This window comes from Oncorhynchus tshawytscha, linkage group LG04, assembly GCF_018296145.1.
Source record: "Oncorhynchus tshawytscha isolate Ot180627B linkage group LG04, Otsh_v2.0, whole genome shotgun sequence".
NCBI classification, from domain to species: domain Eukaryota; kingdom Metazoa; phylum Chordata; class Actinopteri; order Salmoniformes; family Salmonidae; genus Oncorhynchus; species Oncorhynchus tshawytscha.
Genome location: NC_056432.1, coordinates 62,747,743 through 62,770,532, shown reverse-complemented (window position 1 = coordinate 62,770,532; position 22,790 = coordinate 62,747,743). Strand labels below are relative to the sequence as shown.

Genomic DNA, 22,790 nt, shown 5'->3' with positions numbered 1-22,790 from the left:
GTTAAAACCACATGAGTGAGCGCACCGCTGGCTGACATGGAGCCAGGCCCAGCACGGTCTCAACATCCATTGACATCATCGCCCACCGCCGGACCAGATGTGACTGTGGTTGTGCCTGCATTAAACAAAAGTGCTGCTACAGGAAATGATCGCCTTGAAAAGGAGGAGGGGAAAAAAACCTTCAGCAAAGCGTTGTTATTACCACTCAAAGGACGTAACCAAGGCTATTAAAACGTTTAATACACCATAACCTAAATTAGCCCAATGTCTATCATATGTGGGTGTATTGCTTTGGGGCCTTTCAGATTTAATCATCTTTTCATTGATATGCCAGTGGAGATGCTTTGTTTACAATGGCCTCTGGGTGCATGATCAATGGCTAATGGTATGCACATCAAGCTCACTAATTGACCAGCTCACCCTCTGGAGAAATGTATCTCATCACTGCCATGGCTGGGCTGAGTTCCAGTTCTGAAGGGTCAGCTCCATTTTTTAGCAAAATTAAGCTCTCATGCCATATATATTTAGTGGATATTATGGCCACATGACCCAGATCTATCTCATTCCCTTCTTCAGATGAGGCTCTAGCACTGATATTTTTTATTTTATTTAACTAGGCAAGTTAGTTAAGAACAAATTATTATTTACAGTGAAGGCCTAGGAACAGTAGGTTAACTGCCTTGTTCACGGGTAGAACAACAGATGTTTACCTTGTCAGCTCAGGGATTCGATCTAGCAACCTTTTGGTTACTGGCCCAACACTCTAATCACTCGGCTACCTGCCGCCCCCATGTTCTCCTGGCAGGTGACAATAGTCAGGCCACAGCACCACCTGTCTTCCCCCGGTGTCACTCACCACTCATAAGTACTTTAGAATATGGGCTGAAGCAGAAGGACATGTGGGATGAACTATCTTCAACTCAAACGTCAATATACTGTATCTCCTGCAAGACTCAGCTTCTCTGCTTTTCATAGAGCAGCTAATGATGGAAGTTTTGTTAGCAGTGATTAGTTTTAAATACAGAGACAGTAATGTGATGGGAATGGAAGAGGAGAGAGAGTCAAGACGTATAAATGATGCGAAGGGCTTACCAAGAAAAACTTCCAAAAGGACTCATTCAAGGTAGAAAGGAGTTGGAGCGCTCAACCAGAGAATGACACAGTGGGGATTTTTGAAACGTTGAGAAAGCCTCTATAAATTTCAGAGGAAATGATTGCTAAAGAGCGAGTTCAACTCTGAGTAATGCTAATGTTACTCAAAGTAGTGTGATGGAACATTGTCAGAATACGCACAGGGAAAGTGGAGGAGTTGTAAATAAACTGTGAGTCTATTCTTTTTTGGGGGCAGCAGGCTCCAGCAGCACCAGAGGGGGTATGAGTGGGGTGGGGTAGAGGCAGTGTGGGGGATGGCGGTAGGGGGTGTTGGATGGGGCCTAGGAGCAAGCAGACACAGCAGCTGTGTAAACCCCAACAGTCCATGGGGGATAGAGCGGGGGGGGCTTTCCAGCTAGGCCAGTTAACCTCATTGACTACCGCTGTCTCACTGAAAAAACATGGTCTTCTTTTTACAGTTTTAATGGTGGAACGTGTTATGTGCTACAATAACTACATACCTTATGTTTCAAACCATGAACGAAGTGGTGCTGCTGTGTGAACCATGACAGCTAATAGGCCTAAGCAGCAGGTCATCCATCACATGTTGAATTGAAACATTATCCTATTAAAAGTGTGTTTGTGCACCCTTACCGTCCAGCAAGCGTTACCGGAGCATGGGCTCTTGGACCAACAGGCTCAGAGACAGATTCTACCCCCAAGCCATTAGAATGCTAAATAGCCATAAGACTGCTAAATAGTTCATTAATGGTTACCTGGACTATCTGCACTGACCCTATCTTGCACTGACTCTATGCACACTCACAAGACTTTATATACACACTATATACACACAGTACACTGACACGCTCACACAAATCCCACAAGCATTCACACACACACACACACACACACACACACACACACACACACACACACACACACACACACACACACACACACACACACACACACACACACACACACACACACCACTCTCTTTTACAGTCATCATGTGCTGCTGCTACTCTGTTCTTTATTTTACTCTTATTATTATCTATCCTGATGCCTAGTCACTCTACCCTGCCTTCATGTACATATCTACCTCAAACACCTCATCTGGTACTGGTACTCCCTGTATAGAGCTCCATTCTTGTGTATTTTATTCCTCTTGTGTTCCATTTTTTATACATGATAATTGTTTAACTCTGCATCGTTGGGAAGGGCTCGGCTCGTAAGCGAGCGTTTCACGGTTAAGTCTACACCCGTTGTATTCAGCTCATGTGACAAATAAAATTTGATTTGATTTTTGATTGCAGGGGAAGAAGGAGGAAGGATGCTAAGGGCCAAATTAGACTTCTGTCTGAATGAAGAATCGGCTGCTGGGGGACAATCCCAGGAAGAGGGGACCAACTGCCTCTTTGTGGTGCTGTGGTTTGAGTGCCATTGATATGGCCCAGGACCTTCAAGGGTCAAAGGAGACCATTCTTACCGGGGGGAAGAAATCCACAGAGTATGCCTATCAGCATGACTCTACTCTGGGGGTCACACCATAAATATCTAATCCTTTTCCTGCTGCTTTGAGTGACAACAAGAACCCTCCTTCAAGAGTTAACTCCCTCAATCAACCCGCATCCCCACGTCATGACTTTCCCCGTTTTTCTCTAGTGGGGCACAACTATCCACCCGTCAACCTGAATGAAAATGAAATCACGTGTCCTTACGATGGTCCCAACTCCCAAAGATTGAGAGCTTCCCCCTCAGCAATTCTCTTCCAGCGCTCTGTAACTCAGGCGGATGCACAGGGCATCATCGGTTACGATGCAGGGTTACTTTTTGCCCAGCGGGAAACCTCTGAAGGAGAGATGCAGAGGAGCCAGGCCAACGTAAAAGTCTGGTCTTGCGTTGGGAGAAGGTGTTAGCCAACATGTTGACAGATAGTGGAGTAAAACAGGCTGCTGCAGCGTCTTTAGGGGTGATAATTCATCCCAGTCGTATACCTCACTAAATAAGATGAACAGCTCATGTCAGCTCCGACTCTTACCTCCCACAGAGTTGAAATAAGCATGTGGGATGAAGCAGAGATGGGAGCCTTATGTTCATGTGGAGAATAGGGTCTATCTTGATTCACAACAACTTTCAACTCCCATTGGTTCTCACTGTTTGGGGCATAAAAATCTGTTGATTCTTATTTGAATTGATTGTTGTCATTTGTATGAATGTAATTACTTCTTTCACTTTAGTTAAGTCTAAATGTTCATGGCATGGAAAAGCTTGTTTGACCCAATGGCAATTGTTTCCAATTATGTTATGTGCTTTTAAAAGAAGAAATTGAAAAACCCAAAGATTTACTTGAAACCAACTGTACTTGAAAAGTGTGAATAAAAAAGTAGAGAGAGAGAGAGATAAATAAAGTCATGTGACACTGCTTAGGTTCCAGTGAAATGAGAAGGCCGGACTTTAAAATGTTGAATTATTTGTATTTATTTATTTGCTTTATTTAACCTTTATTTAATTAGGCAAGTCAGTTAAGAACAAATTCTTATTTACAATGACTGCCTACCCCGGCCAAACTGGGAATTAGAACTCTCAACAAGGGTAACTTCTCTACCCCGCGACTCCAGGCACTGTGCCACATCTCCCAGAGTAAAACACAAGTGTTGATTAGTTTATGGGAGACACAGTATTGCCCCTTTGAAACTTTTTACGTAGGAGGAGGGCAGTTAAATAAAGTGGATTCAGAGTGCTGAATGTGGCCAGTTGCTGTTTTAGCAAATGTTGTTTTGCAGTGGAAACACAGGAAAGAAAGCAGGCTTGCCAAGACCCGCGGAACAGTCTTTTTTCAGCCTGGTCAAGAAATTAAATTAAATTCAGCGCTAAGCATTTGTGTGCTTTGATCTAGGAATCAGGCGTCTGCGTGAATGCCCTTATTGTCATGTTATGTGTACACAGTGTGTGAATGATTGGAAATAGCGCGGCTCCCAGGTTCATCTGGGAGAGATGACAGAGCTGTGAGGCCCGGGCCGGGATTGAAATCCCCCAGATGCTGTTTATTTTTCCAGGGGAAGGAAACCTAATTCAGTCACCCTGGCCTTGTCTAAATGCTCCTTGCGAGGAGGCGAGACTTGGGTCACAACTCTCGCCACACCCCTCCCTCCTGGTGCCTCGCCCACAACAATCCCCAGCCCCCGTCACGCAGCAGAGCAACACCTGTCTGGGTGTGCCAGACACATGGAGCAAGGTGTTGAGCTACACAACATGTGTTTACTTAACTTATTCCGTTTTTTTCAGTGTGTTGATTTAAATGTGCTATTTTGAAAAGGCACGGGTTATATCTGCTACATCGAAACTGAACATTTGAAATGCTTATATGTGGAGCCAGTAGTGAAACTAAGGGCTAATACATTTGATAAAATAGTGAAAGCAAAGATCTTGGCATCCAAACCCCTCTGGCATCCAAGAGTAAGACAGAGAGAGAGAGAGAGAGAGAGAGAGAAAGAGACTCCCTCTCCCTTGACAGGTGTTGTTAATGGCAGTAACTCAAGGGGCAATACCCAGACTGAACGTCCTTTCATCTGGCACACCTGAACAGAGCGCGCTCCCTGGGTTCACAGCAGGTGGAGGCTTCTGCCTGGCTGCCTCGGTGTGACATTACACAAACAACAGGCAGCACATACAGCCCCAGCCTAACAACCCAGACCTGCCTGCCACCACCTCCACTACGCTTGTTCTATACTTCACTTTAGTCACCATCCTCATGTGCAGCCTCTGCATTAGGCCAGCCACTGCCTTTCACAGGAAATGTTGTAGCTTTTCCATTCTGAGAACACAGTCACTGCTCCGTAGCCAATGTACCGTTGTATATTGATGATGCTAAGTGAAATATCAAGACAAGGTCTTTCATTGAGCTGGAGAAAAAAGCCTGTTTGGTTGTTTAAAGGACGTGTTGCATTACATGGGAGGGAGAAGTAGGTCCATGGCATTGGTTGCCTTCAGCTGGACACATAATTAGAGCGGCTCCTTACCTATAATTTGCGTAATAGTTTTGGGGTGGCGGTATGTTATTACCATATGAAAAGGCTAAGCAGGGGTCATTGTGCATCGCTACAGCAATTAGAGGCGAGCTGAGGGCAGAAGAATGTTTGGAGCTGCCATTAATTGGAAATCACTACAAAGCCCATGCTTTAATTATCATTTAGTGAGAACAGCACTGCTTAAATTAATATATTTCCATTGCCATTATTTACAGTAACAGTATGAATGTCTGGATCAGTTTCCTTTCATAGCGTGAGGCTTTGAAGAGAATGGAATTCAATTAGATGAATTTGAAAGGCTGTATGCTTGTTGTAAGGCCTTCGCATGCTAATGCAACATGCCGCTTTTACATTTAAATGGGATTTTTGTTTGTTTGTTTGTCGAGATGTATATAGTAAATGTCTGATGATTATACAGTATGATGCATATTTGACTATTGTGTGCTTTATTTGTGTCATTGTAAATTGAAAAGGACACATAATGTCCAGGATCTCAATGATGGCTTATTTTGTGCTAACCTTTCTCTCTCCTTGCTGTGTGCTTTCTGCAGGTCGGAATGAGCTGATAGCCCGATACATCAAGCTTCGGACTGGAAAGACGAGGACGAGGAAGCAGGTAAGAGGGGAGCGGAAAAGTTTGCATGGCATGTTAAAACTGCCTGTTGAATTATTAAAACTGCCTGTGTCTCTGCTGGAGAGAACACAGGGCACACACACACACACACACACACACACACACACACACACACACACACACACACACACACACACACACACACACACACACACACACACACACACACACACACACACACACAGTTGCATGGAGCTTTGCTGCATGCTTGGTCTGATGGGAGGCTGTCTTACCAGACCCTGGAAGGGTTTAGTCTTCTTACAGTTATCCTGCATGAGAGGATGCCTCTTCAAAAGCTCTCTCTCACACACACACCACACACACACACACACACTCTGACTTGGACACCCTCACATTACAGTAACGCAACTATAACACACTCGTTCCGTCTGGAAGAGTGTTATAAGATGAATACATTATTCAATATGTGTTGTGAAAAATGTATTTGGTGTTTTAAAATAATCACAACAGAAACTGGATTAGGACATAGATGATAGGACATTGATTAATAACAACATTATTTTAGTCTGTTATACGTTTCCAGTTGATGTAAGCAACAGACTGTAGATATAAATAGATATTATCTATAAGCTCCCATAATATCAGTTGGTGGGAAGGTTTCTGACCATGAGGTCCATCAGTCTGGTTGAGCAGGAAGTCATGCTTATGACCACTGGCTCGTATGTCCATGATAAACACCCCTGTGTCCAGACTGACACTCTATAGCTGGGTGGGAATTGATCAGCCAGCTAGAGAAAGTGTGCTATGTCTGTAATTCACTCTCTCAGTGGGGAATCACACAAGATAGGTTGTTTGCCTGCTGTAATATAATTTATGATACAACCAAAAAACACAAATATTTGATATTTAATTATTGAAGTGTTGAGATGTTAAGAAATCAGTCTCAATCAGAAATCATGGTAATTTATTTGAGTTAATTAACATAATTTGAAATATTATGATTACTTCCACATTCACTGCTTTAACTAAAGAGCCCTGTTCTGTATGAGAGAATACAATATCCGGACATAGGTTCATTTAAAATAAGGAATGTCAGATTGAATTGTAATCTTATTTTGGCGAGGTGGATTGGAGTACTTCCCCATCACCCTGCTCCCCGTATTAACAGACATGCTTTTAGGCGTTGATCATTCCCCGGTGAACTACCTCAACAGCCACTTGTGTGTGATTGGCCTGATTAAGACCGAGAGCAGAGAAAGGAAATCCCCCTCAGACCAAGCGTTTGTTCCTCCCCCCGTCAGAAATACAGACTGACCACACATTATCTTACTATAGCCAACCACTTACATACTGAATATTTTATACAAAAGCATGACATATTTCCAAGTCTGTGTGAATGTTGAAAGCAGCATGGGCCTCTGAAACGACTTATCCGGCTCCCTTAAGAATTACAAGACTGGCCGATTCTCATTCAGTACACAGTCGATCACATCTGCGCCCTGTTAATGTGTGCTAAAGAGGCCTGCATCCTTCTTAATCAGCTCACTTAAGTGACAACAACAGGCAACACAATGCTTTGTGGCTGTGAGCTTGGTGTGTGGCTTGGAGATGCTTCTATTATCCTATTGGGCAGCTCAAATCCCCCTGAAGTGTTCTCAACAAAGAGATGTGTAATCCTTTTTGTATTTTTGGTGTTCTTGTTTTTTTCTCTCTTCTTTTGTTTAAAAAATGGAGGTGTCTAGTCACATACAGGTCTTAGCAAGAAAGAAAGTTCGAGAAATCTCAGCTGCCATCAAGGTACGTCTGGCTTTGCCCAGTTGCAGGGGGGCTTTTCATCGCCATGGTTACAGGCTGTTCCTTTGTTTTCCTCCCCTCCCCTACCCCGCAGGTGTCTAGTCACATTCAGGTTCTTGCCAGAAGGAAATCTCGTGAGTTTCATTCCAAGCTAAAGGTATGCGCTTTTCTGCTTTTGGGCTTGTGGTTGCTGTGCGTCGCCTTACTTCCTGTTTCCCGTGGTGACAGAGTGAATGCCTGACGCTCTGATTCCCGTAGCCTAGATCCCCTGCTTATGATTAGAATTCATAATATAACATCCTCTCTCTGACACACACACACACACACACACACACACACACACACACACACACACACACACACACACACACACACACACACACACACACACACACACACACACACACACACACACACACACACACACACACACACACACACACACACCCCCACACCCACACACACACACACACCCATAAGTGTTTTATTTCTATTTTCTTCATTGTTATTGAACAATAAGTGCATTTGCTTTGAAAACAATTGTAAGGATCTGTTTAAATACTTCAGGTTTTTTAATAATATTTTAGGTTTGTGAAAATATAAGATATAGTTATTACTAGTGGCCATAATGCAAGTCTGAAAATACATGTAGATATAATGTGAATTAGAAATTCAATATTCTCATGAGAGCAAGGCTCTGTTCCACAGATTCTCAAAAAGAGCTTAAAGAATTTAACTTTTTTCTGTAATTTTTTGCCAAGAAAAATATGTTAATGTTAGCCCAGACATCCGAAAGGCAAAGTCATCATTTTCTACAGTTAAATGAAAATGAGTCCAACCGCATTGGATCCTTATAAAACCCTCAAAGCAAATGGCGCTCATAGTTTGTAGACTTTGTTGCTCCTTTCTTTCTGTTTGGCATGACAATGTGAACCCAGAATCAGAGGTTGGTACTGGTGTTATCTGTACTGTATGTGGGAAAGCATGTTGGCAAGATGCATTGGCTGTTGGTGAGTGGCTGAGAGCTGGAGTTCAGAGGTCATCAGCAGAAGTCTGTTTACATGTCCTAAAGCAGACACACTATCAGCCACTGATGTGCTGCTGTTAAAAGGGTTTAGGTTCACAGACTAAGGGTGGTCTATGAAAAAGCCTTCGCCTCTTTATTTGTAATGTTTTAACCTAATCATCTTCCCCTGTCCATGCTGAGTTAAGACCATGAGGAAGCAGCATCTCACCTGCCCTCTCTGCTGTTGTGCCAACCCTCCATATTGACAACTCTATGCTATCACATTGCTATCAGTTGCCTTCTCCTCTCTGTGTACATGTGTAGCTGTCCTATTACATTCTTCCTCTGTGACTCATCTTTACCAATGTGTTGAAAATCATGTGCTAGCACCAACTATACCCTTTCAAAAAATGTCTTGTGAAAATAAATATATTGTGAAAGGTGTAATCTTGTAATAAATGTACCTGTAATTCAAAACATTTTTACAGGGGTCATTTGGCAATGTATGTGTGTTTTAAGGACCTTAAAGTTTTGCCAGTTTCTTTCTCTCTCGTCTTTATGAAGGGATGACTACATCTTTTGACTCTCACACTTTTCCCCTGTTCCCAGTGTTCAGATGGATTAATGACCCCTCATTAGTGTGTGTGTGTGTGTGTGTGTGTGTGTGTGTGTGTGTGTGTGTGTGTGTGTGTGTGTGTGTGTGTGTGTATCAGCCAGCTGTAAATGCCTGGTCTTTCAGGCACAGTTTGGCTGTCTGAGTTAAAACAGCCATCTTTTGCACGGGTCTCTGTCTACTCTCATCTAAAGCAAATTAGAGATCAGCAGCAAAGAGAAAGGCACGCGTCCCCCTCCATTTTACAGGGAACATCGCTGTATATCTGCTCTTTCTCTTTTCTTATCTGAGACATGTTGAGTGAAATGACAGTCATTATGGTGCCATTCTTTGTGCTACTTCTCTCGAGCCATGGCTGACCATAATGATCAAATCCTCAGACATTCCAAGTCCACCACATTCTCCAAAATGTCCCACCCCACATTATTATTATTATCCAAGTTTCAGTGTGACAGCAGTGCTAGTTGATTAATGAGGTTCCTGTACCGATACATCATTTCAGTGTAATGTTTTGACAGAGGACCTGGCATGAATACTTCAAAGTGCAGTTTGATTTGAATACACATTTGAATATTTTATACCATTTAACAATGGTATTTTGTCAGTCAGGGTTTTCTTACATTTTTGTTATGACCAAAGGATATCATGTCCTAAAAGATGATTCAATAGAATTCATATAATTTTTCAAGCATTATTGTAATCAAATCTGATTAACTGAAATCTGATTAATTGAATGAAATCATACGACTTTCACCTACATTGTCAAATTGATTGAAGTGATTTCTAGAAATGCTCTTTGTTATCAAGGTATTGTGCGTTGGATCATTGAAATAAAAATGCTCATTGTTAAACCATAAATTGTTACATCTTGCTAATGCAGGATTGTTGTCCAGAGGGATTGTAAAATTATAATAAAACCTTGTTTGTTTGCATTCAGGTTACAAGCATGGTAAGTATCAATTATCTGTCCAAGCTCCTCGCTCTGCTCTTGCCAGACCTGTCAGCTGGTTGAGTATTTTTGCTTCTGCCATTGTACCATAGCTGCTGCTGCAGCCCAGTGACTGTCTAGTCTGTGGTCGTCTGTCATAGCTTCACACCCCTCCATCTACAGATACTGTACAGCTCTTGCCAGCATGCTCACCCTCAGCTTCTGCATGTGTTCTCATGGGGATCCTAGTTCTGTAATGATGGGTCAGAGGTCATACTGTATACTGCTCTACTTGTGTTGGGATAAGAAACTACATTTCTGTTTGTTTGTGCTGCTGTGTTAACACACAGTAGAAACAGAATGCCATAGATAGGGTTTAGCTGGATGGTATACACCAGACAACTGAGTGGAATTGATGCTAGCGAGTATTTCTTCACCGTTCCCTCAGCCACTAACTCCCTAACTCACTACCCCACTACTGTCAATGAATTAACCTTTCTTGATATCAACATTAAATTAACTGTGATTACATTTTTTTTCTGATACACAAAGGCTGAGAGTAGTCCTCGTGTACTGTATTGAGCTGAAGCCTTTCTCATAAGGAGAATAGTGGGGGGACGTGGTGAGAGGAGCCATGAAAGGAACTCTTAACCAAAGCGTTCGTCCTTCGGACTTACTTGAGTCATTCTCTTTGTATGGTTAACTGTTCTGTCAGGCAGACAAATCCAGCCTTGACATAAGAACTATTGAATTATGTTATATTCAAGGAATAGCGGAGAAAGGAGTTATTATTACTCACTCTATTACCTATTCTATATGGTAGGAAGTGTGTTAGAGATAGATTAGTCAACAAGGAAACGTGCTTTTATTAAGTGCATACCTGCACGTACCATTTTATTCAGGAATTCAGTTTTCACCTTACTCTGTGGCACATTCCTTTGAAACAATCCACTTCTTTAATGGCTGCCGCAATATGTTTGCTTTTAACATGCCTGCTGTCCGTCATTGTTGGAGGCGAGTGTGTGTGCTCGTGTGTTTAGAAGCGTGGCTGTTGTTATCACTGTTCTATGTCCTCCATCTTGCCCTCTGTGAGTGCTAAGCCTTTTGTGATGGCTGTTGAAGGATCAGACCGTGAAGGACAAAGCCCTCCAAAGCATGGCCTCCATGTCATCGGCTCAGATCGTCTCTGCCACCGCCATCCACAACAAGCTGGGCCTGCCAGGCATCCCGCGCCCAGCCTTCCCCGGAGCGGCAGGGGTAAGAGGCTCGCCGGCAACCCACTATCGGCCCACTCAGACCAACACACCACAGAGGGCAGCCACCAGGCCCCCTGCTCCCCAGCCAACACAGCTGACGTCCCATCCAAATCACATTACACACACCAGGGTTTTATGGAAACTGACCACATCTGATAAGCACAAAATCAAAATGAATGCTATTCGAGATAACTACATGTATTAATTGTGCTGCTTGGAAGTATTTTTCGGGGATGTGTGTTTGGATGTTTTGTTGTGTATTGATTTATCTAATTTTCTAGTTTTGGCAGGGCATGATATCAACAGCCCAACCTGGATCATCACAAGAGTGAGTATCATGTTCTCTTCTCAGAAAACATGCACTGTGACAGTTTTCTATTTCTCTCCCCCTCTCTGTCACCCTCTTGCTGTTCCACTCACTTTCTCGATCTCTGTCGCTCTATTTCACGTACTCACCAATATTTTCTTTGTGGGTGCAGCGGTTGAAGGGTCCATATAGAAATGATAGATAGAAATGGATGGGCTCTTGTACAAAAACTTCAGTCAGCCTTATTTCTTCTTTGCTGTTTGTCAGTGATATGTTCAATATGTTGCTCTGTAGAAGTTCCAGACCATTGCATTTTTCCCTCTGTTTTAGCATCAAGCCATTCACCCAACAAGCATATCCCATACAGCCGGGAGTAACAACGATTTCCAGTAAGGCTTTCGCTCATGCAAATTTCCTTTTTTCTTAATAAGTAGACCTATAGCGTTGTTTAAAATCTGACATTATAAGGAGCTATGGAGATAAAATCCAGTTTGTTATGTCAGAGAGAGAGTGTTACTCATGGTGGTTGTGATGCAGGCTTTGAGCCCACATCAGCCCCAGCCCCAACAGTCCCAGCGTGGCATGGCCGCTCCATTGGGACATCCAAGCTCCGGCTGGTGGAGTTCTCTGCCTTCCTGGAGCAGCAGAGAGACCAAGACTCTGTGAGTATCCTTTTATCCAGAGCGACTTACAGGAGCAATCAGGGCTAAGTGCCTTGCTCAAGGGCACATCAACATATTTTTCACCTACACGGCTCTGGGATTCAAACCAGCAAGCTTTTGGTTTCTGGCCCAACACTCTTAAACACTAGGCTACCTGCCGCTACTCGTCACCACTCTGCATATGTATTATATGTATCTTGCATATACCACTCTACCAGGCTACTCATCACCACTCTGCACCACTACACACTGCCACTGACCTATTCACTGTATCCAGACTAGCACTACCTCAGGGTTATTTATGGGGTTTTAATGTTGAGGGAAAAAAATACCCGCTCGCTCTTATAGCTCTTCTTTTTCATGAAAGCATGTAAAAGCATGTCAAGATAGGGAGGGTATTGTCTGTATTCATGGCCGCTCTCATGAGACATAGCCGTCAGTCATTTCCAGCTCTTATCAGCCAGTTCTGGCCCTCTCTCAACACACAGAGGGTCTAGCTGCACACTGTCGAGGATCAAAGAGACGAGAATGAATGCACACACTGAGTTCCCTTCACTAGTTCTGACCGACCATACACACACACAGAACACTAGGATTAGGGAAAGTAAGATGGACCACAGACCCATGTCACGTCATGTGAAAAGGCACACAGACCAGCAGCCCCTAAGCTCATGCCTCACATTCTTTATTGTTTGGTTTGGACGTGAGCGATCTGTCTTGGTTTGTCTGCATTCCCCCGAGAATTTTATTTTGTTATTGATATCGCATGACAACAGCCATTAATCTTGTATTTAGCTGAATATTTGAGATGGTTACATGGCCTTAAGGCTAGGCTGGAGAGGCCATGCAGCACTCTGGTACTGAAGTAAAGGGCAACAGTGACTTTGAAATAACCCCCATGATAAGATTTGACTCTCTCACAACCAGAGCATTAGGACAATAGTACAGATTTAATTGTGAAGATATTCCCGGATTTGCTGGCATTCCTCCTTTTTGTCTTATGACTATATATGACTATCTTATTTATATTTTTTTATCTCATAAACCATGGAGAACAGACTGACTGGTACTGTAAATTAGAATAGTTTTTCTGAGGATCTCAGGCAGCCAGATGTTCTACAGTTATTGAAAACAGAACAGTAATAAACTTCAACTTCTGCATGAGAGATCAATACTCAAAAGCATTTTTTTCTGATTTACAAATGCATCTCTTTGATATTAGTTGTGTAAGATCCTCCTGTTTACTGTCTTTCAGTACAACAAGCACCTCTTCGTGCACATCGGACAGACGAACCACTCCTACAGCGATGCCTTGCTGGAGTCAGTGGACATTCGTCAGATTTATGATAAATTCCCTGAAAAGAAAGGAGGACTGAAGGAGCTCTTTGGCAAGGGTCCCCAGAATTCCTTCTTCCTCATAAAATTTTGGGTGAGTATCATGTTGCTAAGTATCTGCACTGGTCTGGTGACTGAATAGCACTTTAGTGTGTACAGTAGGCATGTGTGTTTGTATGAAGAAAGAGGTGAAGAAAAGATATGGAGAAGACCAGTATTGTGGAAAGAAAAATAAACTCAGATATAATTAAACAAATATGTTTACAGAATGATTTACTATTAATTAGCCTGTGAAATGAAACTGGTGAGATTTAATGCATTTTGTTCTACCTTAGTATCTCTATAAAGATATATTGTATATCATTTCTCATGTTTCTATAGTATAAAGCATTTCCTGTTTTACAACCCAGAGAAAACAGGATTTGTTTGGTTTCATCTCCAGTGAATGGGTTTAATCAGAGGCTAAACACTGAAGATGGCTGCAGAATGCATGTTGCTATATTTGGCCTCGCATAGCAGGAGAGCTTGTGATCAAAGCGCTCGCTAATTCAGTGTAATATCTCAAAACAATGGAGTGACCTGGTTGCACTTTTAATGGCTGTTTAAACATTGCATGTATTTTACCCCAATGGAAAATGCTAACTAGCGGCAGCCAACAAAGTGGGGCTCGCTGTCGCAGCCAGAACAGCCCGCTCAAATTCCTTTTGAAGTGACCGGCCAATCTGAATTTCAAATGAAAGGCACAATCTGCACAATAATTAAAGTGTAACTGCTTTGACTAATGAAGGAGGAGGATGCTATAGAAGGAGATGTGCTCTTTTTGTCCCCATAATGAACATGATGTCCTGGAACTAGAGAGCTGCCCTCAGAGCACTGCTCCTTTTCACTAGCATGAATCAGCCTCTTAACATAACTTCATTTAATCTCCCTTAAAATCTAGTTCCAAATATGGATTACATTTACATAGTCATTGAGAGGTGGCTAAGAAGTTTGTTATTTATTTAAGACTGTCCATTCATTTGATCACTGATGCCCCGCTAGATGATAATACATTCACAGGTGTAGGATATTTTTTATTTGAAATAAATGACTTTCAATCTACACTAACATTTTCCCATTGCATGGTGCATATACATACAATTATGTTCTGCATGCCATTAAATTGTAATCTCATTGCCCTCTCACTAGAGAGCAGTATTGTGATGACCATTCTTTGCTAAAACACATTTCTCTCACCTCATATGGATGAACAAATTAGACATTTCTGTCTTACCAACGACTAATTTTGTGTTATTTGTGGTTCCCAGGCTGACTTGAACTGCAACATTCAGGATGAAGTGGGGGCTTTCTATGGAGTGACCAGTCAGTATGAGAGCTCCGAGAACATGACAATCACCTGCTCAACTAAGGTGTGCTCCTTTGGCAAGCAGGTCGTCGAGAAGGTGGAGGTGGGTAAAAAAATATATTCTGTAAATTACATTTAACATTCACCTGTTGATAGCAGTATATGTGGAGGCCGAAGAAGCTCACACCTGGTTAGGTGAGGTGCTGGCAAGCAAAGTAGAACACTTCAAAAAGAACAGCTTCACACTCTAGGAGTTCAGATGCAATAATTTATTACCAATGTTCCGACAGCCAAGCTGTCTTCATCAGGGTTTAATGACAAACACTGCGGTTCACTAGTTTATATAGTTTGGAAGGACACACACAGGTGTCTGTAATCATGGCCAGCTGTGGCATGATTTCATTGGTCGATTTACAAATATCAATAGAACATGTAAAAAAGCATGAATGGATTGCATACGATCATAGATTATATTATTATTTTTATGTTTTATTTTTTTCACCTTTATTTAACCAGGTAGGCTAGTTGAGAACAAGTTCTCATTTACAACTGCGACCTGGCCAAGATAAAGCATAGCAGTGTGAACAGACAGAGTTACACATGGAGTAAACAATTAACAAGTCAATAACACAGTAGAAAAAATAAATAAAAAAGAGTCTATATACATTGTGTGCAAAAGGCATGAGGAGGTAGGCGAATAATTACAATTTTGCAGATTAACACTGGAGTGATAAATGATCAGATGGCCATGTACAGGTAGAGATACTGGTGTGCAAAAGAGCAGAAAAGTAAATAAATATAAACAGTATGGGGATGAGGTAGGTAAATTGGGTGGGCTATTTACCGATAGATGTACAGCTGCAGCGATCGGTTAGCTGCTCAGATAGCAGATGTTTGAAGTTGGTGAGGGAGATAAAAGTCTCCAACTTCAGCGATTTTTGCAATTCGTTCCAGTCACAGGCAGCAGAGAACTGGAACAAAAAGCAGCCAAATGAGGTGTTGGCTTTAGGGATGATCAGTGAGATACACCTGCTGGAGCGCGTACTACGGGTGGGTGTTGCCATCGTGACCAGTGAACTGAGATAAGGCGGAGCTTTACCTAGCATGGACTTGTAGATGACCTGGAGCCAGTGGGTCTGGCGACGAATATGTAGCGAGGGCTACATCATATAGGCCTACAAACACTTTATTTACAATGGATAACAAAAACACAATCATCACAGGAATGGCTTCAGATCAAACTCTACAATGAGATCTTTAAATTAAAGATCCAGGTGGCCTCTAGTTTTATCAATAAATTGTCAAGGTCACCCCCTCTCTTAGGGAGGGTGACGTGTTCGATGCCAATATAGGGAAGGTATACGGTATTGACATATCTATCAGTATATGCGTCACACGTTTCTGGATGTTGGTTCTCTTTCTCCCCAGACGGAGTATGCCCGGTTTGAGAACGGACGCTTTGTGTACAGGATAAGCCGGTCTCCCATGTGTGAATACATGATCAACTTTATCCACAAGCTCAAACACCTGCCTGAAAAATACATGATGAACAGTGTCCTGGAGAACTTCACCATTCTTTTGGTAAGGATTACTTCCTGTCCTGTCCGTCCTACTACTGCTTCCTAAAAGCAGTCAATTACAAAAGCCTCTCTCACTACTCTAACCTGTGGCTAGGACCCTCCCTCTCCTTTATCCTAGCTTTCTGCTGGGCTCCTTTGGCTCCAGCGAACCTGAAAAGAGGAGATCTGACCGGGGCCTGAGATGAGCCTCGCTCCCTTCACCTGCATTCCTCACATTCCACAGGGGATGGAACGCAGTGTGAGGAGTCTTATCATCTGCAGGGGAGAGGAGGGGAGGGGAGCGATGACAGGGGGTGGGGACCCCTGTTATTAGCCATCACATGGGGGCTTAAAGTCCTATTCTCCACTGCAGAGAGAGCTCTTTTTAATGGATGTGTGGGTGTGCACTCTCAACCCTGCCCCGATTTTGTTTGTTTCATTTTTTTTTCACCCACTCCTTTAATTTCCTTAGATTTATTTACAAATTGACTTGTTTTTGTCACATTGTTTGCTGATTGAGATCTGTCCGTGGGCCTTTAAACATCGGAAAGTCCTTTTCCTGAGACCCATATTCCTCTCCAGAGACTGCTCATTGCATTACATGGAGTGGGATTGCGTTAGGTCTGAATGACTAACATGACATCTCCGTCTCTTCCAGGTGGTGACGAACAGGGACACACAGGAGACTCTGCTGTGTATGGCGTGTGTGTTTGAGGTGTCGAACAGCGAGCACGGTGCACAGCATCATATCTACCGACTGGTGAAGGAATGAGACTCCTGAACCCCCTGAATCCTCCCTTTACATAGACTAAAGAACCTCAAAACAAATTGACAGTGCCTCTAGCTGAAAATCACACATGCACTGCTTTTCGGTCACATTTTGGGTGAAGCCTATTGTTAGTCATTTCTTTGTATATTAATGTATGTATTTGATGTTTGACTGCAGCTGTGAATTGCGGTACAGTTGTTCTATGTTTTGATACAGGAGAAATTCTTCATTTTAAAGGATGGCGAGTCAATCTTTGTTTGTAGGATGTACATATAAAAGAGGCAGTATGTAAGGAATCTGTTGGTTGGGTTTAATTTGGTCAGCAGACATTATGTGTATGTTGTCTTCTTTCGCTTTGATCTTGTAATGTACACTTAGAAAACACTAGGAAGATGTTGTCTTTTCCCCATTGGTCCTGTAAACTATGTGTATATCTGTAGTTGATTTGTGAGCGTATAGGTCACAGGAGGTTGGTGGAACCTTAATTGGGGAGAAAGGGCTCGTGGTAATGACTGGAGTGGAATCAGTGGAATGGTATTAAATACATAAACACATGGTTTCCAGGTGTTTGATGTCATTCCATCTGCTCCGTTCCAGCCATTATTATGAGCCGTTCTCCACTCAGCAGCCTCCTGTGGTATAGATATACAAACCGTACATACACACTTGACCAATAGGTTTTCCAAAGAAAAGCATTTTTAAAAAAAATACATTTTGGTGATAATGACATTTCTTCACGAAAGTTAGTCGAAGGCAAGTGATTGTGGGCATCATAATAGTGAAGTTATTGCTTTACAAAAAGCATCTGTTTCTTTCAGGGAAATAAGATACCGATCCCTGGGACAATCCACGGTCTTAGACACTAACAGTAGAATGAATGCACTGTGATTACACTACAGAGGCCTGGTTCAACCTGTGTCTGACTCAGACAGGGGTTACACGTCTTACATTGCAATAAGGAAACCATACATCTATCCTGTTCCAATGTCCTACGCTACAAACGAGTCCCTCTCTTCTGAGAAGACAGTCATTCAAATGGATTTGATTCTAAAAACATGAAAGCACTACTTTAGCTACTCTGAGTGGACTGTCACCTTGTCCTAAGCACTTGGTTCCCCTTCTAGGACATGCCGATTTTTAACTTTTTCGTTTTTCTTTTAGGTGTGTGGTTTAAGGTTTTAGGATATCCTGAAATAACCGTGAGAAAATTGATCACCTCTTAGACAGTGGGCTGTGTTCAGTATGCAGTTACATTGCCTCTGAACAGATTGTGTATTTTTTCTGGTCATTGCAGTGTAATTTCTACTAAGTCCTAGCCAGTGTCGCTGCCTTTACGTTCACACCACCCCATGAATCTGTGGCCTACACCAATTCAGAGCCTTAAACATGTTACGGACGTGTGAATTCCAAAAGATGCCACTAAAGCTGTGATCTCTTTCCTAAGCTGGGTGACTAATTTTCACATTTTGTAGGAATTCTACTACAGTACAATCTGCCAAAGTGTAACAGTGTACAGTGCCTTATTGTAATGGTGTCAAACTGGCCTTGGTTCACTTTTAAGAATGTATTTTGTTTTTAACACGCACAAAAAAATATATAAAATCACTCACCAATATACATATTGGTACAAAATCTTACCACACACACACACGAGTTAAACTGAGTTACTTTTTAACATAAATAAGAACTGACTTTGCCTTTCCTGTTTTGAAAGACCAAAAATACAGAGAAACATACGATCTCTAGTCATGTCCTGCACTATAGCATGGAAGTGCCTTTGGTTTAGAATCTCCAGCAATGAAAACACTAAATAATTACGAATTAAGCATTGCTAAACCAAAAAGAGATGTAATGAAACCAATCACCACATTGCCTTGCTGAAGGTTTGTACTAGATGACAAGGGACAGTGAGTGAGTCGATCCATGTTGAAATAAAATATATATTAATATAATTTGGTTTTAATAAATGATCTGTTAAGAGTACCTGTACTATTCATGTGTGTAAATGTATAGTCTGTGAAAGGCCTGTTTGACCAGACAGCAACTGATAGAATGGATGATGGTGACTCGTTCCAGCAGCTGTGAAGTCACATAGGCTTACAACTTTACCTTAAGAAGAGATGTTTCCTGATTCTTACTAAATTATTTATGGGAACATCTTATTCTGAATCATTGCAGAAAATGTTTCTGGTGGATACAGACATGGTTGGTTCAATTGCTCAGTATTTTTGCTACAGCCCTATGGAGACTGGAGTTCAGTAGGCATATGTATTTTTCCTTTGTTAACTGTTTTATCTCCCTTTTTGCCCTGTGTACTAGTTCACGTTTAGGAATTACTTACTGAGGTGTTCCTGTTTTATTGTTCTACATGTATATGATGGTTTGTGATTACATTTTGGGTATATTCCAAGCCCCAAGAGGGTGGTGATGCTGTTACTGCTACACTGCTGGTACATTTGACCTGTCAGTTCCAGGCTGGAACAGCTGACTGTACCTCCCATGTCTCTGGGGACCAGAAGACTGTTGCCTTTGGTCAGATGAATTGTCCGGAGGACACTCTGAATAAAATGGACATAAAGCATGGATGTGTAACGGAATCTCGACACAAAGATATCAGCAGTTTAGCTCTTGTTGTTATTTGTTTGTAATTTGGTCTAAATGTAGGTACTGGTACCTTTTTTGTTGGTTATTACCATTTTAAGATGTTGGTTATTACCATTTTAAGATGTTGGTTTTAAAGTGAACTTTTCCATAGTTCAGATAGTATCATAAAAACAACTATTGGGTTTGTGTGCAGACATTTTCTTTGTAAAAAGGTGCTTTGTATAAAATTATATATCCTTGCTTTTCTTGGTACAGAAGTGTGATATCTTTTCATATCCACGACAGTAACGCGTTGGAGCAAGGGACAGAAAATAAAACCTGCTATGTGTATGTGTTCTCTACTGCATATGGTCTTGTCTTTGCTCCGTAACATTTTGATGCCTTCTTGATAAAGTGGTCGATATTTTGTAGCTTTCTAGATACTTTGTATGTATACAATATTGAAGTTAAATAAATCAGGAAAAATATGGTCTCCCTTTTTATTCTGTGAACAACTGACAGTGAGAGTACAAAAACAATTTAGAGCATCTCCACATTAATACATTAAATTCGAACTTAACCTTTAGATAAATAAACATAATATGTAAGAACACATCAGCTGTACTAACCACAAATAACCAACAGAGGGAGCCATTCCCTGCCTTTTGTATTGGTGCCAGCCTTGTTATAGTATCTCCATTATGTTACAGTATGTCATGTGGCAGTATTTTCAGTTATGAAGCTGGATTTCATAATCTGGGACAACAAAAGAAGCCCCTATAAAAACAATAATGAAGCCCAGTGAAGTCACTTACACAGGCTGCACTCTTTGATAAAGATTGTTTACATTTAACAGACACTCCTATCTAGAGCAACTTTCATGGGGAATTAGGGTTAAGTGCCTTGCTCAAGGGCACATCAACAGATTTGTCATGTAGTCGGATGGGGGACTCGAACCAATGACCTTTCAGTTACTGGCCCAAAGCTCTCAAGGTTCTGCTAGGCTACCTGCCACCCAATGTTATCATCCCTAAAGCACAGCCCTCTCTCAGCTAAAGTTCTGTGCTTCGTTCATTTTGAATTAGATCTAGCATGACTATTGCACTTAATTATATATATATTGTGAATGATTTATGAAGCATGTGTCATTATAAAATGTATCACTTTCCTTTTTGCGTAACAGTTATCATGGGTAATACTGAACGCTAACACCAGATGGAGCCATTATCAAATGAAAGACTTGTCCATTGGACCAACCTAAAAAAGACTGAAGGCCACAGTGCTGCTGTTTGGCTGTTGCACTGACATGGTCATTCTGTAACGCTGTTGTAAATAGTGCTAGCATATTTTAACCTGGAGCCTAGGTATGTCTATTGCTCTCTCATTCACTCACTCAGACATTGATTACACCTTGTAACGGTTTTATGTTGTAATGATTGTAACGCCAGTAGTTTAGTGTGCTTAATAATCAGAGAGAACAACTCGTCCGTCTACAGAATGCCCTCTCCCTATCCTCTCTCTCCACTGACACTGTCCACATAATATCTAACAGATGTGCGTCTGTCTGTCTGGCTCATGTGTGTGAGAGGATCTGGTTATGGAGTCATTTTTAAATCCATGCACAGTGCACCAGTGTAATCTTCCCAGGGGTCAGAGCCCTGCCAGATTTGGACTACTACACTCCCTGTGTTTCTAGGGAGTCTTTTACACAGCTGTATCTGAGTACAAGAGGAAGAATACTGGACCCTCATAATGGGTGTGAAATGTTCCTTACTATGGTCTTGATTCATGGTGTAGCTGTCCTCACTTGACAGGTACCAGCAGGGGGTCAGAATTTCTCTCTTAATTCCAGATAAATCCTTGAGATCAAGGTTAGAACGCTGCCTTCTGAATGAACCAGGAAGTGGTCGTCTAAGTGTCAGACTGTGTCTTCCCATTCGGGACAGATGTCATTTCAACGTCTAGTTTTGGTTTACATTTGGTTGATTTGTCATCTAACAAGAATTCAATGTGAAATCAACAATGTAATTGGATTTAGATGAATAGTTAGCTGAAAAAAAATATCAAATTCCCTTAAGTTTCCCACGTTGATTCAGTGTCATCACAATTCATTATGTTTTGTTGAAATTACGTGGATACATTGATTCAACCATGTTTTTTTTAACCACTGGGTTGTTAATAAGCTGATGTTGATGATCAGCATGTATGAATAGAAAAGTGAGATGAGGCAATATATTGTGGAACCCCGCGAAGCTGACTCAATACAATCGCTTTTCTTTTACCATCTGTTTGTTGTGGTGTTTGTCAGTCAAGTGAAATATGTGTGTCACCCAGAGAAGATGCATGGTGCAATGTATTAGGCTACAGCCTCCTATGCAGATGTGTGTAAAGTAGTCTTACTTTGTACACTGCATGCTAATGCATTTTTTTAAAGTATAAATGCTCAGCAGTAAGATAATATCTTCTGATTTAGGGAGGTCAGTACCTTATTTCACACCTCCCATTGTCACTATTTGAAGTGTTGCATAACCCCCAGGGCTGTCTGCGTTTATGTCGGCATCAGCCAAGGCACCAGCCCAGGTACATCAGTCAAGGGACAGTAAATTATTCTAAATTAATATTAGTAATAATACTAGATGCGCATGTATACACTTATTATTCTAAGTGTTGTTATAATTTAATATATCACTACTATTGTTATTGATGTGGTAGTTGTTATAATTATTGTTATCATTATTAGTTGTAGTATTAGTCGTTTGTTGTTGTTATTGATTGATAATAGTGTTGTTGTTGTTATCATGTTTGATCAAAATACGCAATCAGGTTCTCTGGGAGAGTAACACACTTTATGGGCGGTGTTACTTGTTGTGTTTAGGAACTGTAAAGTTGTCATGTGATCAAAGCAGCGGGAG

General features: G+C 41.6%; 1 protein-coding gene across 14 annotated transcripts in view; it reads left to right on the top strand.

The window, feature by feature from the left end:
- Window positions 1-20,366, top strand: part of LOC112249149 (transcriptional enhancer factor TEF-1) — a 59,898-nt gene extending 39,532 nt beyond the window's left edge. For 5 of the 14 annotated variants that reach the window (XM_024418834.2, XM_024418831.2, XM_042321023.1 and 2 more), the window contains 12 exons: window positions 5,678-5,742; window positions 7,456-7,518; window positions 7,610-7,672; window positions 10,072-10,083; window positions 11,185-11,319; window positions 11,600-11,646; window positions 11,956-12,014; window positions 12,163-12,287; window positions 13,543-13,716; window positions 14,930-15,070; window positions 16,396-16,548; window positions 17,185-20,366. In XM_024418834.2, the coding sequence (XP_024274602.1) occupies window positions 5,678-5,742; window positions 7,456-7,518; window positions 7,610-7,672; window positions 10,072-10,083; window positions 11,185-11,319; window positions 11,600-11,646; window positions 11,956-12,014; window positions 12,163-12,287; window positions 13,543-13,716; window positions 14,930-15,070; window positions 16,396-16,548; window positions 17,185-17,298 (1,151 nt within the window). In that variant the 3' untranslated portion in view covers window positions 17,299-20,366. The remainder of the gene's footprint in view (window positions 1-5,677; window positions 5,743-7,455; window positions 7,519-7,609; window positions 7,673-10,071; window positions 10,084-11,184; window positions 11,320-11,599; window positions 11,647-11,955; window positions 12,015-12,162; window positions 12,288-13,542; window positions 13,717-14,929; window positions 15,071-16,395; window positions 16,549-17,184) is intronic. The other 9 variants (XM_024418838.2, XM_024418829.2, XM_024418836.2 and 6 more) reach the window with 5 other exon arrangements.
- Window positions 20,367-22,790: the final 2,424 nt, after the last annotated feature.